General features: G+C 41.5%; 1 protein-coding gene across 2 annotated transcripts in view; it reads right to left on the bottom strand.

Annotated features, from left to right (window-relative positions):
- The window catches only part of MICU2 (mitochondrial calcium uptake 2), an 84,716-nt gene that overhangs the window by 7,902 nt on the left and 54,936 nt on the right, over positions 1-21,878 (bottom strand). The window contains exons 5-8 of one of the 2 annotated variants that reach the window (XM_033409421.2): positions 21,272-21,319; positions 20,247-20,329; positions 6,254-6,319; positions 1,441-1,538 (exon numbers count right to left, since the gene is read on the bottom strand). In XM_033409421.2, coding sequence (XP_033265312.1) covers positions 1,441-1,538; positions 6,254-6,319; positions 20,247-20,329; positions 21,272-21,319 — 295 coding nt within the window. The remainder of the gene's footprint in view (positions 1-1,440; positions 1,539-6,253; positions 6,320-20,246; positions 20,330-21,271; positions 21,320-21,878) is intronic. The other variant, XM_033409422.2, reaches the window with a different exon arrangement.

The raw sequence follows: 21,878 nt of genomic DNA, 5'->3' as shown, positions 1-21,878 counted from the left end.
CCCACCATCTTGCCAGAGTGACGCCCATCTGACCAGGCACCAAGCGCGGGACGCCTGCCGTAAGGGAGTTACTCCCTTACGGCGTAACTCAAGCTGGACCTTCTGGTGCGTGAGCCCTCACACGGGAAGCATACGCCTCCCAGGCCTCCACCTTCACCTCTGCCCACCCCTCATGCTTGTTTATTTCTCTACCATGCCTGCCCTCTCTGATTCCTGGACAAGCCATATGTTCTCCCGCGTGTCCTTCCTCGTGCTGTTCTCCGTCCCTCCCTCCCCGACCATTTCTCCCTGGCTAATTCCTGCTCACCTGTCAAGATCGGCGTAGGGCTATTTCCCCCAGAAAGCTTCCTGATCACCCACTCCAGAAGTGATCTTCTGCGCTGCCCCAAACCCTATCCACCTGTGATAGCACTGACCGAATGCGTTTAAATGTTCTCTGCACGTTTACTAGATGGTTCCCAGGAGGGACCAGCCCTGCGTCTGAGGCACAGCCCGGCACATAGCAGCACGTGGAATACACTCCGTCAGTCTTTAGTTAGCTGCACTGAGTTGACAAGAGGCGTCTCCTTCCTCCCAAATCGGTGCTTTTCCACCATTCTGAGCTGCTTCCTGGTATTTGTTCTAAGACTCTGGTTAGTGGGGAGGCCCGCGAGCACAGGGTCTGGTTCCGCATGGAGTTGTGCTTGCCGGGGAGGAGGTGAACAGGACACGGCACTGCGGTGCTTACGATGCCACAGACTGTAAGTGCGATTCCCTCCCTGCAGATGAAGACGTGAGTGCAGCGACGTCCGCAAGCTGGACTGGACCACCACGTACCAACGCATCAAGAGGCCTGTGCTGTCCACAGCTGCTTTCACGCTGTGACGGCTGAGCTGCGCAGCCAGGACAGAGACCGTACTCACTGCCTGGCCCTTTACAAAGAAGGGCTGCCGACCCCTGGGCTGGGGGCGGGGACGGCGGGAGCAGAGCTGGGCTGTCCCAGCTGTGCCGTCTCAGCAGAGCCGGCCCCAGCTCCTGCCAACCATCAGCAGACGGCAACAGCAGGGGCCCGTCCAGTCTAGAAGGCCCGATTCTGGCCCCCGCTGGAGAAGCACCCAGCTGACCCAAAGACTCATGGCAATAACGAATGGTCACTGTTTTAAGTTGGGCTGGTTTGTTGTGAATTAAGAACTAACTGATACGAGGGGCATCTCTCTCTTCTAGCTGCAAACAGTAAGTTACTAATTATTGTAGTCTGTAAAATGAATACTACTTTTCATAATAGGTTAGAGGTATTTTTGAGCATAGTAACTTTAGTTTACGTTTCACAGGTTTTGCTCTCAGAGATACTGTATCTGGTTTTATGGCCTGCAGTTCTGGGACATAAATAAATGTATTCAGTTGTTTCTTTACCTCTTACCTATAAAATTTCCCTAAATGAATATAAATATTTGCATTTACCTTCGAAATTCTTTATAGTGAAGTTTTCTTTCTCCTCTTTTTCCAAAGAAACGTACCTGAAGGGTTGTGTTAATTTCAGGTTCTTTCACTGTTGGTTCCTGTAAAAAAAGGATACAATAATTTCAAGTAATTATATAACCAAGAACAAAAAATGGATCCTGTAGCCTGGAATTCTTAGGACAATACCCACAAAAGATTCTTGTAACAACAACAAGAGGGCGAGAACAGATGTCGCCATTCTGTCTGTTACTCTGCATGACACTCTTCTATATCATGGCTCAAGCAGGAGGAAAACAACAGGGCTAAAATGCTCAAAGGACCCAAGGTGGACTTCAGCAGTGAACGACATTTTGGATCAGGCCGAAATGAGAGCTTAGAATAGTGAGATGAGTTATTTTCAAATGTGACCCTTAGGCATTTTCTAGTAAAGCAGGACTGAGAGAATTAAAGCAGGGAAGTCTTGGACCTTTTGCTGAATGCTAGAAATAAAGCACTAGCTTTTCCTAGTTATAAAGTTACCGGCTGAGGATTCCATTCAAGGCTACGAGAGAAGCAGATTCATAGACTCTTCCTCCTTCAAATCTCCAATAAAATAAACAAAAATAATAACAAAACAGAGCTGCTAAAAAGATTATCAGCAGCAACTAAACAACAAATGGGGGTACAAACTTAAACCAAATATTCTGAAAAAGAGCATCTGCAGAAAGAAATTCAGGCACTGGATGGTCCAGCCTGCTCCCCAATCCTGCCCCCACTTCCCAGATACAGCAGCAGGTGGGGTGACTGTCACATGGTGAGAACTCATGAAAGCCTGGGTGTAGTGGGCGAGAAGGTGGCTGGTACCCGCGAGGCTCCGAGACAGCGTGTGGGCTCAGGCAGAGGGCGGGCCGGCTTCCGGACTTAGAACCTTCTGGGCACTGTTCAACTGAAGGATGATCGGGAGCCCAGAGAGGGGAATGCGCCTTGGAGGGCGGAGTGGGCTGTGGTCTAGGGCCTTTACGGCAGCACAGGAAAGTGAGCACAGTTTAGTCCTCCAGCAAGGGCTGCAGGGCAGGGCATCAAAACGTGACCACCTGCAGCTCAGAACCAGAGCTGGCCCGGGGAAGGCAGCGACAGACTTGAAAAGAGCCTGAGGTGGGACGGGGGCCCAGCCTCCCAGCCCGTGAGCAGGGCTGCATCTGCAAGCGGACACCCTGCTCAGTCTCTGCTCGACACCAGCCGTGCGGACATGGGGACAGCTCCCGGGAGGCCAGGCAGAGACGAGCGTAGCCTCAGGTTCTGGAGGGGACAGACTGCAGAGACTCAGCGCAGGCAAGTCACCCACACATCCAGCAACCAGCCGGCCACGGCCCTGGGGCTGCAGGGGGCTCGCCCACACCTCATCGCCCCTGCCAAGGGGTCGGCTCATGGGGAGGAAGCGGTGGTCCCAGTGGGGCTGACTGACACAGAGCCTTCCACGGTACTGACTCTTAAACACTTGACTTTGTGTCTAATAATTTTATAAAATAGCCACTATAAATACAAATGTGGATTTTAACTGGACTTCCACACAAGTGTGGGCAGGAAGTCATGCCTGGAGTTTTTTCTTAATTCCCATATAAATGCTCAGGAGATATACTAAAACACAAAACCGTATGTATTCTCGTTAAGGTTAGAATATGATCAGGATGTCTACCAAGAACACTATTACTAAACATTTTTGGGGGTAATTTTGTCCAATACATAAAGGAATAAACTAAGATTAATTATTTAGAAATAATTTTATACTTAGAACAACCAGGAAAATCAACAGAAAAAATAAGAAAATTCAGTAAAGATAGACTGGTACAGAAACATTAAAAATTAAATGAATTTTCTGCTTAACAGCAATAATTTTTCCTTTGAGGGTAAAGAGTCTATTTATAATAGTAAAAAAGTTAAGTAATGAAATATCCCTAGGGATGCCCTTAAGAAACAAATTTCAGATGAATGAAAAAATTATATGTAAGAAAATAAAACCACAAGTAAATCAGAGGATCATATAGGTTAGTATTTAACAACTGACTTTGATGTGGGGAAGGCATTTTAAAGAATGAAAGTAACTGAATAAATAAAAAGACAGCTAAACATGACTACATTAAAAATAAAAACATCTATAACCAAAACATCATAAACAAAAACAAATCTGAAAAATATTTCAATAATTTTGACAGACACTAGGTTAATATTCTCAAGTATATGAAGAAAAACCCTAAAGAAATTCCCAAAGAACAGAAACAGAAAATTTGGGTGTGAGGGAGACACAAGAGGGAGGGGATATGGGGATATGTGTATACGTATAGCTGATTCACTTTGTTATAAAGCAGAAACTAACACACCATTGTAAAGCAATTATACTCCAATAAAGATATTAAAAAAAAAGAAACAGAAAATTTATAAAATAAGAAACATGAATGGTATACATAACTATCTTAAAAAACAATCTGGGATACCTTTCCCCCGGTCATACTGACACAGATTAAGAAACAAAACAAAAAAGATACCAACCCTGGAGAGACTGCCGGCAGGCCCGTAGACTGTTACAACCTTTGTGGAAGGCAGCCTGACAATATGGGTCAAAGCCTTACAAGTAGTCATGTCTTCACCCGACAACCTGACTCTTAGATCTCTGTCTTAAATTTACACATGTGGCTATTTACTGCATCGTACAGCAAAGATTTGGAAACAGTCTTAATGACCAAGAACAGGTCAATGGTTAAAAGTGCTATATCTGGGGCTTCCCTGGTGGCGCAGTGGCTAAGAATCCACCTGCCAATGCAGGGGACACGGGTTCGAGCCCTGGTCTGGGAAGATCCCACATGCTGCGGAGCAAGTAAGCCTGTGCCCACAACTGCTGAGCCTGCCCTCTAGAGCCCGTGAGCCACAACTACTGAGCTCACATGCCACAATTACTGAAGCCTGCGCGCCTAGAGCCTGTGCTCTGCAACAAGAGAAGCCACCGCAATGAGAAGCCCGCGCACGGCAATGAAGAGTAGCCCCCGCTTGCCACAACTAGAGAAAGCCCGCGCAGCAACGAAGACCCAGCGCAGCCAAAAATAAATTAATAAAATAAATCTATTAAAAAAAAGTTTTAAAAAAGTGTTATACCCATAAGATTAGGTATTTTTTCATTCATTAAAAACTATTTACGGAGTATATAGGGTACGCCTGGTGCTTTACCAGGCTATGCAGATACAACTTGTATAGTAAGGAATTAACCTTACCCAGATGTCTGGCCTTTGCCCTGGGCTGCTAGGAGGTGGTCCCTAAGAGAAGGTGTCTTTGTTTACCTGGGGGCCTTGGGCCACAACAGGTAGTCCAACAATGAGATTTGGGGTGGAGGCTTTGGGCCATAGCGTATCAGCTTGACCTCCAGAAGGCCTAGAGTCTGAGGTCAGCCACGAGGACAGCCAGGTTTCCATGGCTGACCCCAACAGTCTCTGGACACCAAAGCCCTGGCTGGCACTACTCCGTGTGTGCTGTCACAGTCACTGCTGGGAAAGTCAGTGCTTTCCACACTCCCCTGGGAGAGGATGACCAGAACCTCTGGATTCTGCCGACGAGTCTCTCCCCTTGGCTGATTTTAACCTGCACCCTCTCGCTGTAATAAACCGTAGCCCTGGACCTAACAACTTTTGGGGAGTGCTATGAGTCCTTCCAATGAATTATCAGACCCAAGGTGATACTGGGGGCCCCCTGAGCCTCCAGCTGGCATCAGAGGTAAGGGTGGTCGCGTGGCCTGCTCCCTAACCTCACACGACCTCAGAAAGAATGAGGATGCGCACGCTCCAGAAGACACAGACGATTAAACGATTACCCTAAGGAGGGGCAGGTGGTGTGGCAGGACACGCAGGGAGCTGAGGACACAGAGGAGGTGCACACCTGGGAGGCGGGGCACCATTAGAGGGCCCGGACACACGTGAAACAAGTCCAGCACAGGGCTGCTCAGAGGGAATGAAATACAAAAAAATTGTGATTTTAATAATTTGCAAAATTTGAAGCAGACATGCTCTAAAAGATGAAATGATTTGGAAATTTAAGAAAATCTAACAGAAAGCAAATTGTGGAATTACAACTGATTAAAAGATTATCAATGGAAAATTTAAGGATATACATTGCTGGTGGGAATGAAAGTTGGTTCATTTTCTACAGAAGATATGTGCCAATATTTATCAAAGTTTATCAACAACCTTAGAAATGTTCATACCTTTTGACCCAGCAAGTGAATTTCTGGGAAGTTACCCCTTGGATATATTCACATATATATAAAGTGATATGATTACAGATTATTAACTGCATTATTTGCAATATCAAAAGACTGGATACATGTTAAATATCTTTCAAATGGGGAATGGTTACATCAACTGGTACATCCATCCATACAGCGAAGTACTACGGAGCCATTAAAAAGAATGAGATATTCGGATATGGTAAGAAAAAATGGGAGGATATGGAACAGTGTATAGTATGCTACTGCTTGTATAAAAATGGTAAAAAGAACACATGGAAATGTTTAGTTGCTTATTTACATACATGCTTATATACACATGAAATATCTCTGGAAGAATACCCAGGACCTGGGTCATGGGGAGGAAAGCTCTGCCCTGCATACATCCTCTTGTGAGTCTTTTGAGGTCTGGATCATGTGAATGTAGAAAATCTATTTAAAATATTTAGAAAAATTAAGTTACTGTTAATTTCCCCAACTATTTGGGAATACTTATTTGAGCAAACAGAATAGAGAAGCTATTGTAAATAACATCTGCTTGGAAATATTTAGTTCATTTGCACATACCTGGCATTCTGTTTTATTAGTTATTCTTGTCTTCGAGTCATCCTGTTTACTTATGATCTTCTGCAGCTAGAAAGAATGCAAACATGAATTTAGATGCATGTCTACTGGATTTTAAAAAACAACCTAAAAAACAGATGCTAAGTTTTTATTATAAAATGTTTACTAGTTATTTGTTAAATATTAAATTATTTTTGCATTGTAACTCCTAATATTAGTTTTTACCCCTTAGATCATATAAGAATCAAAGGAGAAAACACATATGCAAGTATTAACATTATTATGAGTTGGATCATTTGTTCTCCTAAGAAAGCTGGCTTACTTTATGTGTGTATCTATCTATCTATCTATATAAAATATATACACACACATATATATATTCTAAAGGCATCACTGTATAAAAACTTCATGATTACCCTCATTCTTCAAGAGAATTTTTATTCCCTTCTTTTTTTCTCTATCTCTTCTCTTCTTTTTCTATCTCTGGTGCTTTATGACCACATTTCAAGTACCTAGCTCTTAAAAAGCTATTCGTATCATATAAATGCTCTTCCTTTTTCTCCTTATGCATTTACAAAGCATTAAAATAATTTAAAGGCCTACATTTCTACTAATTATAAACTGTCAATAGTACCTTCAAAAAAACCCCCAAAAAACAAAAAAAAAACAGTTCCTTCAGACTGAGTATATTAAAAAACCTACCTACCTTTCAGAGTCATTTGTACCAATCCTCACATGGAAAGCAAATTAAAAAAAAAGTTTTTAAAAAAAATTAAATGTAGACAAAATCTCAAACTATGGATTCAAATCAATTAGGAGACAAACCTTCACCCATTTTTTCTAGGCTACTTCTTTCTTAATAGTTTGAAAACTGCTGCCACTAAATTCCAAATTAATGAAGTAGTTGCTTCTATTTTATTTTTTTTAGGCATATGGTTTATCTCTACTTCTCTAAAGCCCTCAAACTTTTCAACATTCTCCCACCCCCACTTATCTTAGGGAATGAAGCTGAAAAGCTTTCATTTGTTTTTTCCTTTGTTTTTAAATTGGCCATCAGCGTACTGCCAAGTTCAATACCCAAACACTTCTTGCTTTGCTTTCCACACCTCCTCGTAAAATTTTTAATAATAGAAATTTCAGACATAGCAAAGAGACTCCTATAATAACCCACCACATATACACTATTCAGCTTCCACAGTTCCCAGTATCCTGCCATTCTCGGTCCAGCTATACTTCTACTACCTATTCTTGGTTCCCTTCTCAATTATTATTATTTATATCTCTTCTGGAAAAATTTTTATCCACTGAAACGTACACATCTTAGCCATACAGTTTTAACCTGAGTAACCAATCCTCTGCCACAGAGCAGAACATTTCCTTTCCTCAGAACGCTTCTTGTGTCAATTCCCAGGCAATGCATTCTAGTTGCATCCCCACAGAGGCAGAATCAAATTAGTTTCACTTAGTTTACAAATTCAAATAAATGGTATCAAGGAGTACGTGTTCCTTTGCGTCTCTTTTCACTCAGTATAATGATTTTGTGATTTATCCATGTTGTTTGCATATCAGTAGTTTGTTCTCACTTATTGCTGAGTTGTATCCCATTTGTATAAATACACCAATATTTATCCATTCACTCATGATAGATGTTTGCATTGCTGTCTCCAGTTTTTGGCTACTGTGAATCAAGCTGCCATAAACTTTCCGTTTTCCCAGCTTTACTGAGGTATACTTAATATACAGAACATTGCACACAATAATGTACACGTTTTGATGAATTTGTACCTAGGCATACACCCATGATACATCACCACAATCGAGGTAATAAACGTATCAATCACCTCTGTTTTTGTTTGTTTGGGGTTTTTTTTGGTGGTAAGAACACTTAGCATGACACTCAGCCTCTTAACGGAGTTTCAAGTGCAGGGTACCATATTGCTAACTACACCCATTATGTTGTACAGCACAGCTCTGCCACCAACTTTCCTGTTTTTGACATGTTTTAATATTTCTCTTGAATAAATACCCAGGAGGGGAACAGTTAGGTCTGTGCAACTTTACAAGAAACCACCAAACCCTTTTCCAAAGTGAATTCTCGTTCCTTCACATCCTCACCATTTGGTGTGATCAGTTTTTTTAATTTCAGCCATTCTGTTGGAAGTACTGTACTACTTCACTGTGGTTTTAACTTGCATTTCCCTGAGAACTCACGTGGAGCACTTTTTCAAGTGCTATCTCCCATTTGTACATTTTCTCTCGTGAAGTTTCTGTTGTAGTCTTTTGCGTACTTAAAAAATTTTTTTAAAACTATTAAGTTGTAAGCATTTGTTATATATTCTGGATACAAGCCTTTTGTTAGATATGTTTGGAAAATATTTTCTCTTATCCTACAATTTGCCTATTCGTTTTCTTAATAAACAGAAGTTATTAATTTTGATGATGACTACTTTATCAGGTTTTTCTTTTACGGTTACTGCTTTTAGTGCCCTAAGCAACTCTGCCTACCCTAGATTCTGAAGATATTCTCTTATATTTTTTCCCAGAAGCTTAGTGGTTTTAGTTTTTATGTTTAGATATATAATACATCTCAAATACATTTTTTTTCAAATACATTTTTTTTCAAATACATTTTTGTATGTGGTGTGAGGCAGAGGTTATGACTAATCGTTTGTTCTAGTGTCATTTGTTGAAAAGACTTTTCCCATTAACTGATTTGGTGTCTTTATTGAAAATTAAGTGACCATGTAAGCGTGGACTCTTTACTATCCTCCACTATCTACTTGTCCATCCTGTGGGCAATATCACAGTGTCACTGTTACTATAGCTTTGTAGTGTCTTAAAGTCAGGTAGTGTGAGAGTCAACCAGATTTGTTCTTGTTTCTCAAGATTGATTTGAGTATTTTAGGTCCTTTGCTTTTATTTATTTATTTATTTGGGCCACGCCTCATGGCTTGCTGGATCTCAGTTCCCCAACCAGGGGTCTTAGGCTCCCTGCAGTGGAAGTGCAGAGTCCTAACCACTGGACCGCCAGGGAATTCCCAGGTCCTCTGCTTTTTTCTTTCTGTCTTTTTTTTCTTTTATAAATTTATTTATTTATTTGGCTGCGTTGGGTCTTCCTTGCTGCACGTGGGCTTTCTCTAGTTGTGGCGAGCGGGGGCTACTCTTAGTTGCAGTGCGCAGGCTTCTCCTTGCAGGGGCTTCTCTTTGTTGCGGAGCACAGGGTCTAGGCACGTGGGCTGCAGTAGTTGTGGCACGTGGGCTCAGTAGTTGTGGCTTGTGGGCTCTAGAGCGCAGGCTCAGTAGTTGTGGCGCACGGGCTTAGTTGCTCTGCAGCATGTGGGATCTTCCCGGACCTGGGCTCGAACCCTTGTCCCCTGCATTGGCAGGCGGATTCTTAACATTGCACCACCAGGCAAGTCCCAGGTCCTCTGCTTTTAAATATATACTTTAGGGACTTCCCTGGTGGCGCAGTGGTTAAGAATCTGCCTGCCAATGCAGGGGACATGAGTTCGAGCCCTGGTCTGGGAAGATCCCACATGTCGTGGAGCAGCTAAGCCCATATGCCACAGCTACTGAAGCCTGCACGCCAAGAGCCCGTGCTCCGCAAAAGAGAAGGCACTGCAAGAAGCCCGTGCACTGCAACGAAGAGTAGCCCCTGCTCGCCTCAACTACCCAATGCAGCCAAAAATAAATTAACAAACATTTTAAAATCGGCTTGTCAACTTCTATAAAAAAAGACTGCTGGGATTTTGCTTGGCAAAGTTTAATCTCTAGACCAATTTGGGAAGAACTAAATCTTCTAATCCATTAACATGGTATATTCCGCCATTTACTGAGGCCTCCTTGAATTTCTACCAGCGATGTCTGAAGTTTTTGGTGTATGTTTTTTGTTAAATTTATTTCTACTTGTTTTATACCATCCAAAAAGAACTGATCTTAATTTCATTTTCCAAATGTTTGCTACTAATTATATGGAAATACAATAGATTTTTCCATACTGATCTTCTATGCTTTGATTTTGTTGTTGGTTCCTTAGTCATATTATCTGTGAATAAAGTCAAATATACTTCTTCCTTTCTAATATTTTTATCTCTCTATTTTCTTTTCCTGTATTGCTGTTATCTTTAGAATCTCCAGTAAACTGTTAAACAGCAGAGGTAAGAAAAGACATCCTTTGCCTTGTTCCTGATTAAGGGGAAAGCATTCAGTATTTTGTGTTGTAGCATGACATTAAAAAAATTTTTTTGTAAATGCCCTTTATCAGTTTGAAGAAGTTCTCTCCTATTCCTACTCTGAGTTTTACACAAAAGTGCTTATTTTGTTAGATGCTCTGTCTGCATGTTCTGATATGATCATGTTGGTTTCTCCTTTATTCTGTTAATATGATGGACTGCACTGACTGATTTTCAACCATGAAATGAATTTTGTATTCCTTGGATAAATCTCACTTGGTTGTGATGTATTATTTTATATGGTGCTTGATGTGTTTTGTTCTATCTGGTTAGGTATTTTCATACCTCTGTTCATGAGGAAAGTTGGTCTATAATTTACTTCTCCTGTTAGGTTTTTGCCAAGTTTTAGTTATCAGGGATATGTTGGTCTCATAACATGAGGGAAATGTTCCTTTTTCTTGTATTTTCTGAAAGAAACTATGCAAACTGGGCACAGTTTGACAGATTTCACCAGTGAAACCATCTGAGCCTGGACATTTCTTTGTGGGAAAGTTTTTGATAACAAACCCAATCCTTTGATACAGGACTATTTAGATTTCTACCCCACCTCTTGTTTTGGTAAGTTTTGCTTTTTTTTTTTTTTTTGCGGTACGCGGGCCTCTCACTGTTGTGGCCTCTCCCGTTGCGGAGCATAGGCTCCGGACGCGCAGGCTAAGCGGCCATGGCTCATGGGCCTAGGCGCTCCGTGGCACGTGGGATCTTCCCGGACTGGGGCACGAACCTGTGTCCCCTGCATCGGCAGGCAGACTCTCAACCACTGCGCCACCAGGGAAGCCGTGAGTTTTGCTTTTTTAAGGCACTTGTCCAGTCATCTGAGTTATCAGGTTAATAGTAACATACGAATCAGTTGTTCACAATATTCCATTTTTATCCTTCTGATACCTCTAGGATCTCTGGTGATTTCTCTCTTTTCATTGCTAATACTGGTAATATGGATCTCCTTTTGTTGTTTGTTTTTGCTAGATCAAGTACTGAAAATTAGTCAAAATTTATCATATAATTAAAAAAATAGATGTTAGTCATAAAATGATAAATTTTATAGAAAATTCAAAACATCTTTTTTATTATAAGACACTTAATAATGTTATAATAACCTTCACATAGTTATGATAAATAGTTAAAACCAAACAAACGAAACAAAAAAGCAAATAGGATTAGTTGACTGAAATACGAATTTTTTAGGAGGCTTATTACAGTACTGGCTTATTCCAATTTAGTGTAATTTAGAACAAGGGTCTGTCCTAAAGTCTACCCATGTGGGTTTAGTGCCACATAAAGCTTGTCCTGTCAGAGTCGTATCTAGAACATTTTGGTCTGGACTCAGGGAGAGTGTTACCCAGGTTGGTGCATGTTGAAATTACAGTGCTGTATATTTAGTTCTATAATAGCCCCATTAGAAACTATTTTGTATCCAGGTATCCTCTTAGGCCAAAAGGTCTCTCTGGTCTACCAAGATACTTTCTAAGATGGCTTGTGCATGATGCTGATTCATGACAGCAACGGACTAAGTGCCTCTCCTGCAACCATTCTAAGTGCTGGGATATAGTGGTTACGGAAAGATAACATCCTTGCTGTTGTTAACTTACATTCTAATGGGCCAGAGGTAACAAACAAGTGAACAAATAAATAAGAGAATTTCAGATGGGGGAAAGGGCATTCTAGGTGGAGGTAAGAGCAAAGTCTGGCAGAAACAGGGGTGCTTTCTTAGAGAAACCAAAAAAGGTAAAGCTTTTATACATAAGTGGCAAAAGAAGCAGGAAGACACATTCAAATACAAATTCTGAATGTCTAAAAAACTACCAACAAATTGACTGACTTTATACTGATCCATACTTTCAATTTCAGGCTGAAAATGAAGAAAGTACATAGGGTCAATCTAACTTATTTTTGCTTCCAGGATGGATCATACTATTAAATTCTGGAGTAAGAACACTGTTCCAAAATCAAGAAGGATAAATTCTACTGAAGGCCTTTATATTTAATAATAACTCTAGCAGGTGTATTTAGCATGATAAAATTATAACCTGACTGCATTAAGAGCAGTCCTTCCTACCAGTATGGAAACAATGTGAAACCAGAGGACCACCTAAGGAGAAATTTATACTAGTAAACAGACTTGTCAGTCTATCTATTTATTGTTTAAAGAAGTTGCACTGAAACCCTGGCACTCATCCCAATAAGCAGATGTACTACTCATCAAGGTAAAAATTAAATGGACTTACTATTACTGGCTTTGATCATTGCTGGCACTGTGTGTTATTATCTGACAGAGAATGGCTTATACGCTTAGTTGCTATTTTACTTGTTCTTGGGAGAAAGAAGTAAGCGATACACTTACCAACACAGTTTGTAGATCTGGATATTAATAAGACAGGAATGTACCACAAAACACAAAAGTAATAAACTAAGGCAATTTGTATTTTAGGACATCTTTACAAGACTTTATATTAATACATTTCTTCATTACTTTTGCATTTGCTGTTCAAATCACGTTGTTATATCTATGTTTTGGGTATTAAAGTAACTCTCATTACTTTTCTAGCAACAAATAAAATGCACAGGGGAAACATTCAGATAAGCTGAAAAAAAGAACAAACCCACAAAACCCTGCCTTTTAAATATGCTTTTCTGATCTGAAAAGAACTGTTTGGTGCTTTCAATAAACTTTCAGGGCTTCCCTGGTGGCGCAGTGGTTGAGAGTCCGCCTGCTGATGCAGGGGACGCGGGTTCGTGCCCTGGTCCGGGAAGGTCTCACATGTCCCGGAGCGGCTGGGCCCGTGAGCCATGGCGGCTGAGCCTGCGCATCCAGAGCCTGTGCTCCGCAACAGGAGAGGCCACAACAGTGAGAGGCCTGCGTACCACAAAAACAAAAAACTTTCAAATAGAAGATGCTACAAACTTAGGTGTCCTAACACAAGGACCATGGAAATGAAATAATTATTTAAATAATTAATGTAAGCATAGTTTTTTCTCCTCTATGCTGTTATTTTACTTTTTATTTAAAAAATATTTATTTATTTATTTTTGGCTGTGTTGGGTCTGCATTGCTGTGCACAGGCTTTCTCTAGTTGCGGCGAGCGGGGGCTACTCTTCATTGCAGTGTGCAGCCTTTCTCAGCCCGGTCCTCCTCTGAATTCTCCCACATGCGAGGCAGGGTAACACTGAAGAAAGAGCGAGCTCCAGAGCTGGACAGACTTAGAATCAAACCATGCGCTGCATAACAGTTTCCTCATCTGTAAGGCGGTGACGTCTCTTGTTGTGGAGCACAGCCTCTAGGTGTGCGGGCCCAGTAGTTGTGGCTCGCGGGCTCTAGAGTGCAGGCTTAGTAGTTGTGACACATGGGCTTAGTTGCTCTGCAGCATGTGGGAACTTCCCAGACCAGGGATCGAACCCGTGTCCCCTGCATTGGCAGGCGGATTCTCAACCACTGCGCCACCAGGGAAGTCCCCTATGCTGTTATTTTAAATCGACAAACTGCATCATGCTCATGGGTTATCAAGTTTAGTGTTTTATTCCTAAGATCAGCACAAAGAACCCTTTATAGGCTTAGAAGGTTGAGCTTTATAAACTTAAAAAAAAAATCAGTGATGTATCCTAATATTCTTTTTCTTGTTTCCTTAATTCATGGATTGGTCATCTAAGAATTTCCCAAACATTTAAGGAAAAAACTGTAGTATTTAGAAAGTGTTCTGTAAATTCAGAGTGTTCAACTATTACGTTAAAACAAGTACTTGAAAAGCTTTTGAGGCAGGTTTGCTCAACAGGTGCAGGAGCAGAGGCTGCCCACACAGAAAGGAGACTGCTGGGTGGCCCTGAGTCTCCCCGAGAAGAGGACTGAAGAAGGAAAGGGGACGAGGACGTTCAGTGTCGGTCGGGGCCACCACGTGACTGCGCTGCAGAGCACCTGAGCCTTGGTGCTGCATGTGTGACAGTGAGGTCACCAGGGGCCCCACTGTGTCCACTTCATGACGCTACCTCAGCTTTCCCGTTCTGGGGGGGCGGACAGTGGGGACAGCGCTTCTAAAACCTGGCCTCCTCTTGTGACTCCCAGGAAGGAACAGAGCAGAAAGTTCACCCAGGGCTGAGGGGTTACGGTTTGCGTGAACTTACACCCTTACCTAGCCCAGCCTTTCATGATTCTTAACCTCTACTTGAATAATAACGACCATCTCAAGCACATCCTTCTCCCGGACCTGAGGCAGCCTGAGGTGCTGGAATGTGAGGGGCTCCGTGACTTATGACACTGGTATTTCAGGTCCTACTTGTGCAGACAGACACATTTTCACCCTCAAGCTAACCTCAAACCAGTTTCCTTCCTTAATCATCAGACATCCCAGAAGAGCAATTTTTCTCTGCTGCCACCAACTCTGCATTTCCCATTCACGTCTTCTGTTCCGCAGCCTCGGTCCCCAGTGACCTGCAAGTTTAAGGGGCTCCCCGCGGCCCCTGTGGCACCTGAGGACGCCTCAAGGAGATGGATGCTGCGTGCTCTGCCCCGAGCCCACCGCCCGCACTCTGCCATGCTCCTCCTTCTCTACCTGCTCCTTCTTTCAGCCCCTGGCTTCTCACCCTCAGCTTGGTCCCTTAAGCGAACCTGTTCTCTAGACTCTGGCTTACCCACCTCACTCTACATTCTCCGCTCTGAGGTCACACACGCTCAGGACTTAACGGTCACCTCTTCCAGGATGCTTCCTAGTCCCAGCCCCACTCGGGGTCTGCAGACAGCTGCCTGCATGGATGTCCTACGAGTTTAGCAGGCTCACATTCCCAAGCTCAGAGTTAAGGCCTTTCTCAGCCCGGTCCTCCTCTGAATTCTCCCACATGCGAGGCAGGGTAACACTGAGGAAAGAGCGAGCTCCAGAGCTGGACAGACCTAGAATCAAACCATGCGCTGCACAACAGTTTCCTCATCTGTAAGGTGGGGACACTACTACTGATTTTGTAGGCTGCTGTAAAGATCTAATAATATAGCACAGACGTCATAACCGATCCTCCAGAGAATGAGTCCTCTGTGCCCTTTGATCAGTTAGCACTATCATGACTCCTGGTCAGGCTGGCCGGAAAAAGCAGTGACCACCGTTGATTTCTTCCTCATGCTGGAGGCTGGGCCCCACAGAGCCTGCACGCAGCACCTCTTGCGGGATTTCCCACTTCTCACTCCCAGCTGAAAACTGGACGATGACAACAGCCTATGGGCCTCCTGGCCTCCAGGCTCTCCACTTCCGGTTGGTCTTTCACACTGCGGCCAGAGATGAATCTGGAACACTGACGAGCCGGCTGGTCTCCCCGACAGAGTGTGCAATTCACATCCTACGTGTCTGTGCACATTTCAGCTGCACAGCTTCAACCACAGTTTCAGACAGCAGCCTATAGGTATTATTTCCCCAAGGGAACACTAACGACGGTCACTTAATCACTGTTTGTGCCAAACACAGCAATGTTATTTCTGCTTTCCTTCACCTGAATGGAACTGATTTCAAAGATAAATTTATGATGACTATCTAGTATTTCCCTTCTTTCGTGCTTTTCGAGTATTTTTAACCCAAGGTCCTGAGTAAGAGCTATGTATGATATCTGGAAATTCTTGGTTCTTTCCATTTTGTCTGTTTACAAGTACCTTCAACTTCTTGGTGGAATTCCAGGCTGCTTTCATAAAGCAGTTGGTAACTGGTTAACAGTGATAAACTTTACCCACGCTGCTTCTTTGGAAACAAACAGATTTGGTAATGTTTGTTCACAATGACCTAATGAAACACATTTTTGTTTTCAAATCCATTATCTCTTACATATGACATATTTGAATAAATGAAACATTCAAAAGATTCTTTAAGCAGTTAAATGGTACGGTTTTCTCTATAGATTTTCTATTACATTAAAAAATTTATTATTATTTATTTTATTTATTTATTTTTGACTGCACTGGGTCTTCGTTGCTGTGTGCAGGCTTTCTCTAGTTGCGGCGAGCGGGGGCTGCTCTTTGTTGCGGTGCGCCGTCTTCTCGTTGCGGTGGCTTCTCTTGTTGTAGAGCACAGGCTCTAGGAGCCGGGCTTCGGTAGTTGTGGCTCACGGGCTCTAGAGTGCCAGCTTAGTAGTTGTGGCACATGGGCTTAGTTGCTCCGCGGCATGTGGGATCTTCCAGGACCAGGGCTCGAACCTGTGTCCCCTGCATTGGCAGGCGGATTCTTAAACCACTGCGCCACCAGGGAAGCCCCTCTATTACTTTTAACTTCTCCCACTTTGAGAAAATGAATTCCACAAGATCACGACCTGTTTCTCTGAACAGTACAGTGAAACCTCACGTATCTAGAGAAACACTTCAGGCAACTCCAATCCTTGGGAATCCTCCAGCTTTCTTACCTAAGCTGAAAACCCAGAAGTAAGAAAAACCTCAGCATTTGAGACAACTGTCATAAAGAGCATGTAATAAGATATACTAAAAAGTTTCTAAAAATCTATAGCCTTGTATGTTCTAAAGCAGTGCTGACCAACAGTAATACAATGGAGCCACACAGTGATTTCAATTTTTTAGTAGGGCATTAAAAAGAGTAAAAAGACAAATCTGTATCACGGTGCTTAGCACGTATTAACTACTTAGACAAACACTGATGAATTAATGAGTACTCACATAAATGACTAACTTATGACTTTTAAAAAAAGCCTTTGAGATATGAAACAAATGGAACTCTCTTACATTGCTGGTGGGGATGCAAAATGGAACACAGATTTCGGAAAACAAACTGGCAACTTCTTACTTTATACTTAGCATATGACCCAGAAACTCCACCCCCACATATTTAGTCAAAGAAAACATATGTTCACCCAAGACCTGTGTATGAATATTCACAGCAGCTTTATTTATAACAGCCCCAACCTGAAAACAACCAAAATGTTCATCAAGTGACTAGATAAACAGATCACATCCACACAATACTACTACTCAGCAATAAAAAGGAGCAAACTACTGACAAATGCAACACACAGATGAATCTGAGTCAAACAAAGAGTACATATCAATACTTTCTGATTCCATTTATACGAAACTCCAGGAAAGGAATACATCTATGCTGGAAGAAAGCAGACCACTGGCTGGTCTCCTGGGGCCAGGAGACGGGAGGAACTGAGTGTAAGGATACAGGAGGACTTTGTGGAGTGTGGAAATGTTTTAGATCTTGACTGGGCTGGTGGTGACATGAGCAAGTGGACTCTTTGAACAGGTACATCTGATTGTATATAAAGGATCCCTCATATCCCTTTGATAAGGATCCATCCACAGGCTTTGCAAATTTAATTACTAAAATATTTGGTTTTATATGTAGGAAACTATCTCAAAGATTAGAAACAAACAATATAGCAAAAAAGGTCTTCAGTAGGGAATACATTTATAAATCAGTGGGATCCTGCAAAAATTAGGTTTATAAATATTTAACATCTTTAGAAGTTATCTGGAAGAGGGTGTATAGTATATAAATCTAAGCATAAAGTAAATGACAAGAACACATATGTGAGTGGGCAGTAAAGCAGCAGGTGAAATTCTCAGTGTTGCAGCTTGAAGTGTAGCAGAAACCATTTACTGCGGCCAGTGTCGGTAGTTGTTCAATTATTCTAAAAAGTTTGTTAGGTGGCGCAGTGGTTAAGAATCCACCAGCCAATGCAGGGGACACGGGTTCGAGTCCTGGTACGGGAAGATCCCACGTGCCGTGGAGCAACTAAGCCTGTGCGCCACAACTACTGAGCCTGTGCTCTAGAGCCCACGAGCCACAACTACTAAGCCCACGTGCCACAACTACTAACCCCGTGCGCCTAGAGCCTGTGCTCTGCAACAAGAGAAGCCACTGCAATAAGTATGCGCGCCGCAATGAAGAGTAGCCCCCGCTCGCCGCAACTAGAAAAAGCCTGCGTGCAGCAACGAAGACCCAACGCAGCCAAAAAAAAAAAAAGTCTGTTAATCTGGGGAGTCATTTGAAAAAATAGATACCTACATAACAAACATTTAAATTAACTTAAAGAAGTAACATCCATTTTAGAACCAAAGCCTTTTTTCTTTGGAGTGAAGCCACTGATTGAAATTACTGGTTATTTTTCTTGCCTAAGTATTTTATTTATTTATTTTTTTGCGGCGCATGGGCCTCTCACTGCTGTGGCCTCTCCCGTTGCGGAGCACAGGCTCCATATGCGCAGGCTCAGCAGCCATGGCTCACGGGGCATGTGGGATCTTCCCGGACCGGGACACGAACCCATGTCCTCTGCATTGGCAGGCGGACTCTCAACCGCTGCGCCACCAGGGAAGCCCTTATAAAAGATAATTTAACATCTGTAGTTTCCAGTTTCATTTTTGTTAAAGTGCAGCAAAAAATATAAAGAAACAGGTGAAATTAATATCTCAAAATTATGACTTTATCATGTACTCAATACAAGAATCAAGATATTTTACATTCCTTTCTTTCTTCTTCAAACTCCAGTGCATATTTTACATTACAAGACACTCAGATAGTGTATTTCATTGGAAATATGGGCACACGTCGTTTTATTGTGCTCTGCAGATTTTGTGTTTTTTACAAACTGAAGGTTTGTGGTAGCCCTGCATTGTCAGATGATGGTTGGCATTTGTTAGCAATAAAATATTTTTAAATTAAGGCATAGACATTGTTTTTTAAAGATATAATGCTATTCCACACTTAATAGACTACAGGATAGTAAAAACATAACTTTTATCTGCCCTGAGAAAGTAAAACATCTGTGTGACTTGCTTTATTGTGGTGGTCTGGAACCAAACCCACAATTTCTCCAAGGTGTACCTGTACTTGATCCATATTTAGATTTTGTAAAATTTAGAAAAGTAAATAAAAAGTAAATAAAAATTAAAAAGCAGATCCACATACTCAAGTTGTTTCAAATATACTTGAAAATCTGCCAATACCTGAAGTGAATGTCAGTTTTTAAATTTAAATTTAATTAAAATTCGGAAACTCAAGTTTCTTAGTCACAAGTTATATTTAACAGCCGCATGTGGCTACTGGCTACTTGACCGAACAGTCCAAGAACGACTCGTTTTAAATATAATTTCAACAAGCCTTGTGGTCTGTCTTCCCAGTATACTGGGGACTGGGAGAAAGACACAGAGGACAGAACTGACTTATCTTCTCCATAAAGCGCTGCTCTAGATCGGGAACAGTAAGCTCTGCCTGGCATACTCCCCGCTGTTTACATGCACTGACGTACTTTTAACAGTACCATCGACTTCCTTGGAACGGAGTAAAATGTACTGCTGGCGTGTTACAGAGTTATGTCTTGGGAAATATCATTTAAACATATTTCACCTTTTCAATTATGAGCCTTCACAAATTCCTAGAGAATCTGAACCAATTTATACCTTTTGTGGCTTTTTCATTTTCCCTCCCTATTCTTCCTGAAGGCTTAAGGTTTTATTTTCCTTATTCTTTTTTTGGTGGGGGTGTATCAATAATTTTTAACCATCTATAAAGCGCTTTCTGTTGTATTATCATTTGCTGAAATCATAAAAATAAAACTCTAAAACATTGCAGATGCTTAAGTTCATTTCTCCTTTTGGAATCTCATGCTCTGTTCTGTAACTGTTTCCTCAAGGCTGTATTATAGAAAATTTAATATTTTTGAATGTATAAATGATTTCTTGACATTTCATATGTAAGCAGTAAATATAATTTTCATTTTAATGGAAATGTAAAATTATCACACAAACATCCAGGTGTTTTATAATAAACCAAAAATAACTAGAATCTACTTACTTTAAAAAATTCCTTTTTCTCAACCATCTCATCACCATCTGCATCCAACATCTGAAATGCAACATGAAACCCAGTATGGGGTTCTGCAAGTGAAAAACGAATAATTATGTAAATGTTGGTGGAATGCAAGTTACCTGAAGATCTACAGGTCTTCAAACTTGAAATAAGCAACCAGAAACAACACGAGTAAGTGCCTAAAGTAGAGGAAAAACAACCTCTTCTCAGGATAACAATTTTCAAAGGCTGATATGTTTCCGTGGTGTGCCGTTCTGCTATTAAGTGTTCTGCCCTTCAAAGCAAAGTTCATTTCAGAACGTGTTCCTTCCGCACTACTAGGGGCTTTCCTACATTCTTACAGTATGTTCTCTATTTTCACATTGATTACTACTCTTTATTTCCCTTTCCCAAGAGGAGGGTTTTGTAAAAATTATTTTGAAATAATCTTAGGCTTACAGAAATACTGCAAAGCTGGTACGGTGAGTTCCCACAGGCCCCCCACCCAGCCTTCTCTCATGGCAGCATCTTGCGTAACCATAGTACCTTTACGAAAACTAAGAAATTAGCACCTTTAACTAAACTACAGACTTCATTTGGATTCCATGGTTTTTCTATTCTAGGGTCAAACACAAGGAAGCCTGTTGCGTTTAACTGCTATGTCTCCTTATCTCCTCAGAGCTGTGAAAGTTTCTCAGTCTTTCCTCGATTCTCATGACCCGGACAGTTTGCAGAGAGTTACTGGTCAGGAATTTTGCAGAATGTCACGTGAGGGATTTTTAATATTCCTAAGTGAAGACTGCGTCTGACTCTTCAGTTCAATAAGCCTTCAATTAAGGAGACAAAGTTGTGGGGAGCCTGAGTGCAGGGGAGGTGGTAATCTCACCCAACAGAATCATCCTGTAGGTACAGAACGCAAGGCACCAATAACATTTTTCACGATAAAGATATAAATACCAAACTTCCAACACCCTGTCTGGTAAGACGAGAGAATTCCACATGATCGATGAGAAAAACTGTGGAATACTTACTAGTGAGGATTGTAAGTAAGAAAAGATATTCGGTATATGAAACCAGCCCTGAAAGAGATAAAGACATCAGAAAGCAAGTTTTAGATGGTTTAGAAGTAATCATATACATACTATATGGAACCTTCACCTAATTAAAAACACACACATTGTTACTTTAAATTACCTCTCTGGTATAGCGGAAAATTTTCATAAGAGAGTTAAGTATAGTACTAATACTTCAAAAACAAGGAGACTTTTATTAGGTCACTATTACTAGAAAGGAAGGGGAATGGTCATTGGTCAGCAAGTACAAGTGTCCACTAGAGGTTTTATCTGCATGGCATTTTGTGTAATTTCACCTCAAATTTTACTATTCATAACAGCTCAAGTGAAGCAAACTTATAAATTCAGTAGAGTGACAGAGATTTGGATATACCAGAGGTCAAACCATGTTATTTAAAATGAAGGAATTAAATTTCTGTAGCAGTGACTTGATTTTAATCTACAGGTTCTCCCTGGTCTTTCTTCCCCTCAGTTTCAACTTAATTGTTGAAGAAGCCTGGTCATTTGTCCGGTAAAGTTTAAGTGTAGAAGATTTGCTAACTGCATCTTTTTGGTGTCATTTCAC

Source organism: Orcinus orca, chromosome 18 (assembly GCF_937001465.1).
Source record: "Orcinus orca chromosome 18, mOrcOrc1.1, whole genome shotgun sequence".
NCBI lineage: Eukaryota > Metazoa > Chordata > Mammalia > Artiodactyla > Delphinidae > Orcinus > Orcinus orca.
The sequence above is the reverse complement of the archived record's forward strand: the minus strand, read 5'-3'. Positions and strand labels throughout refer to the sequence as shown.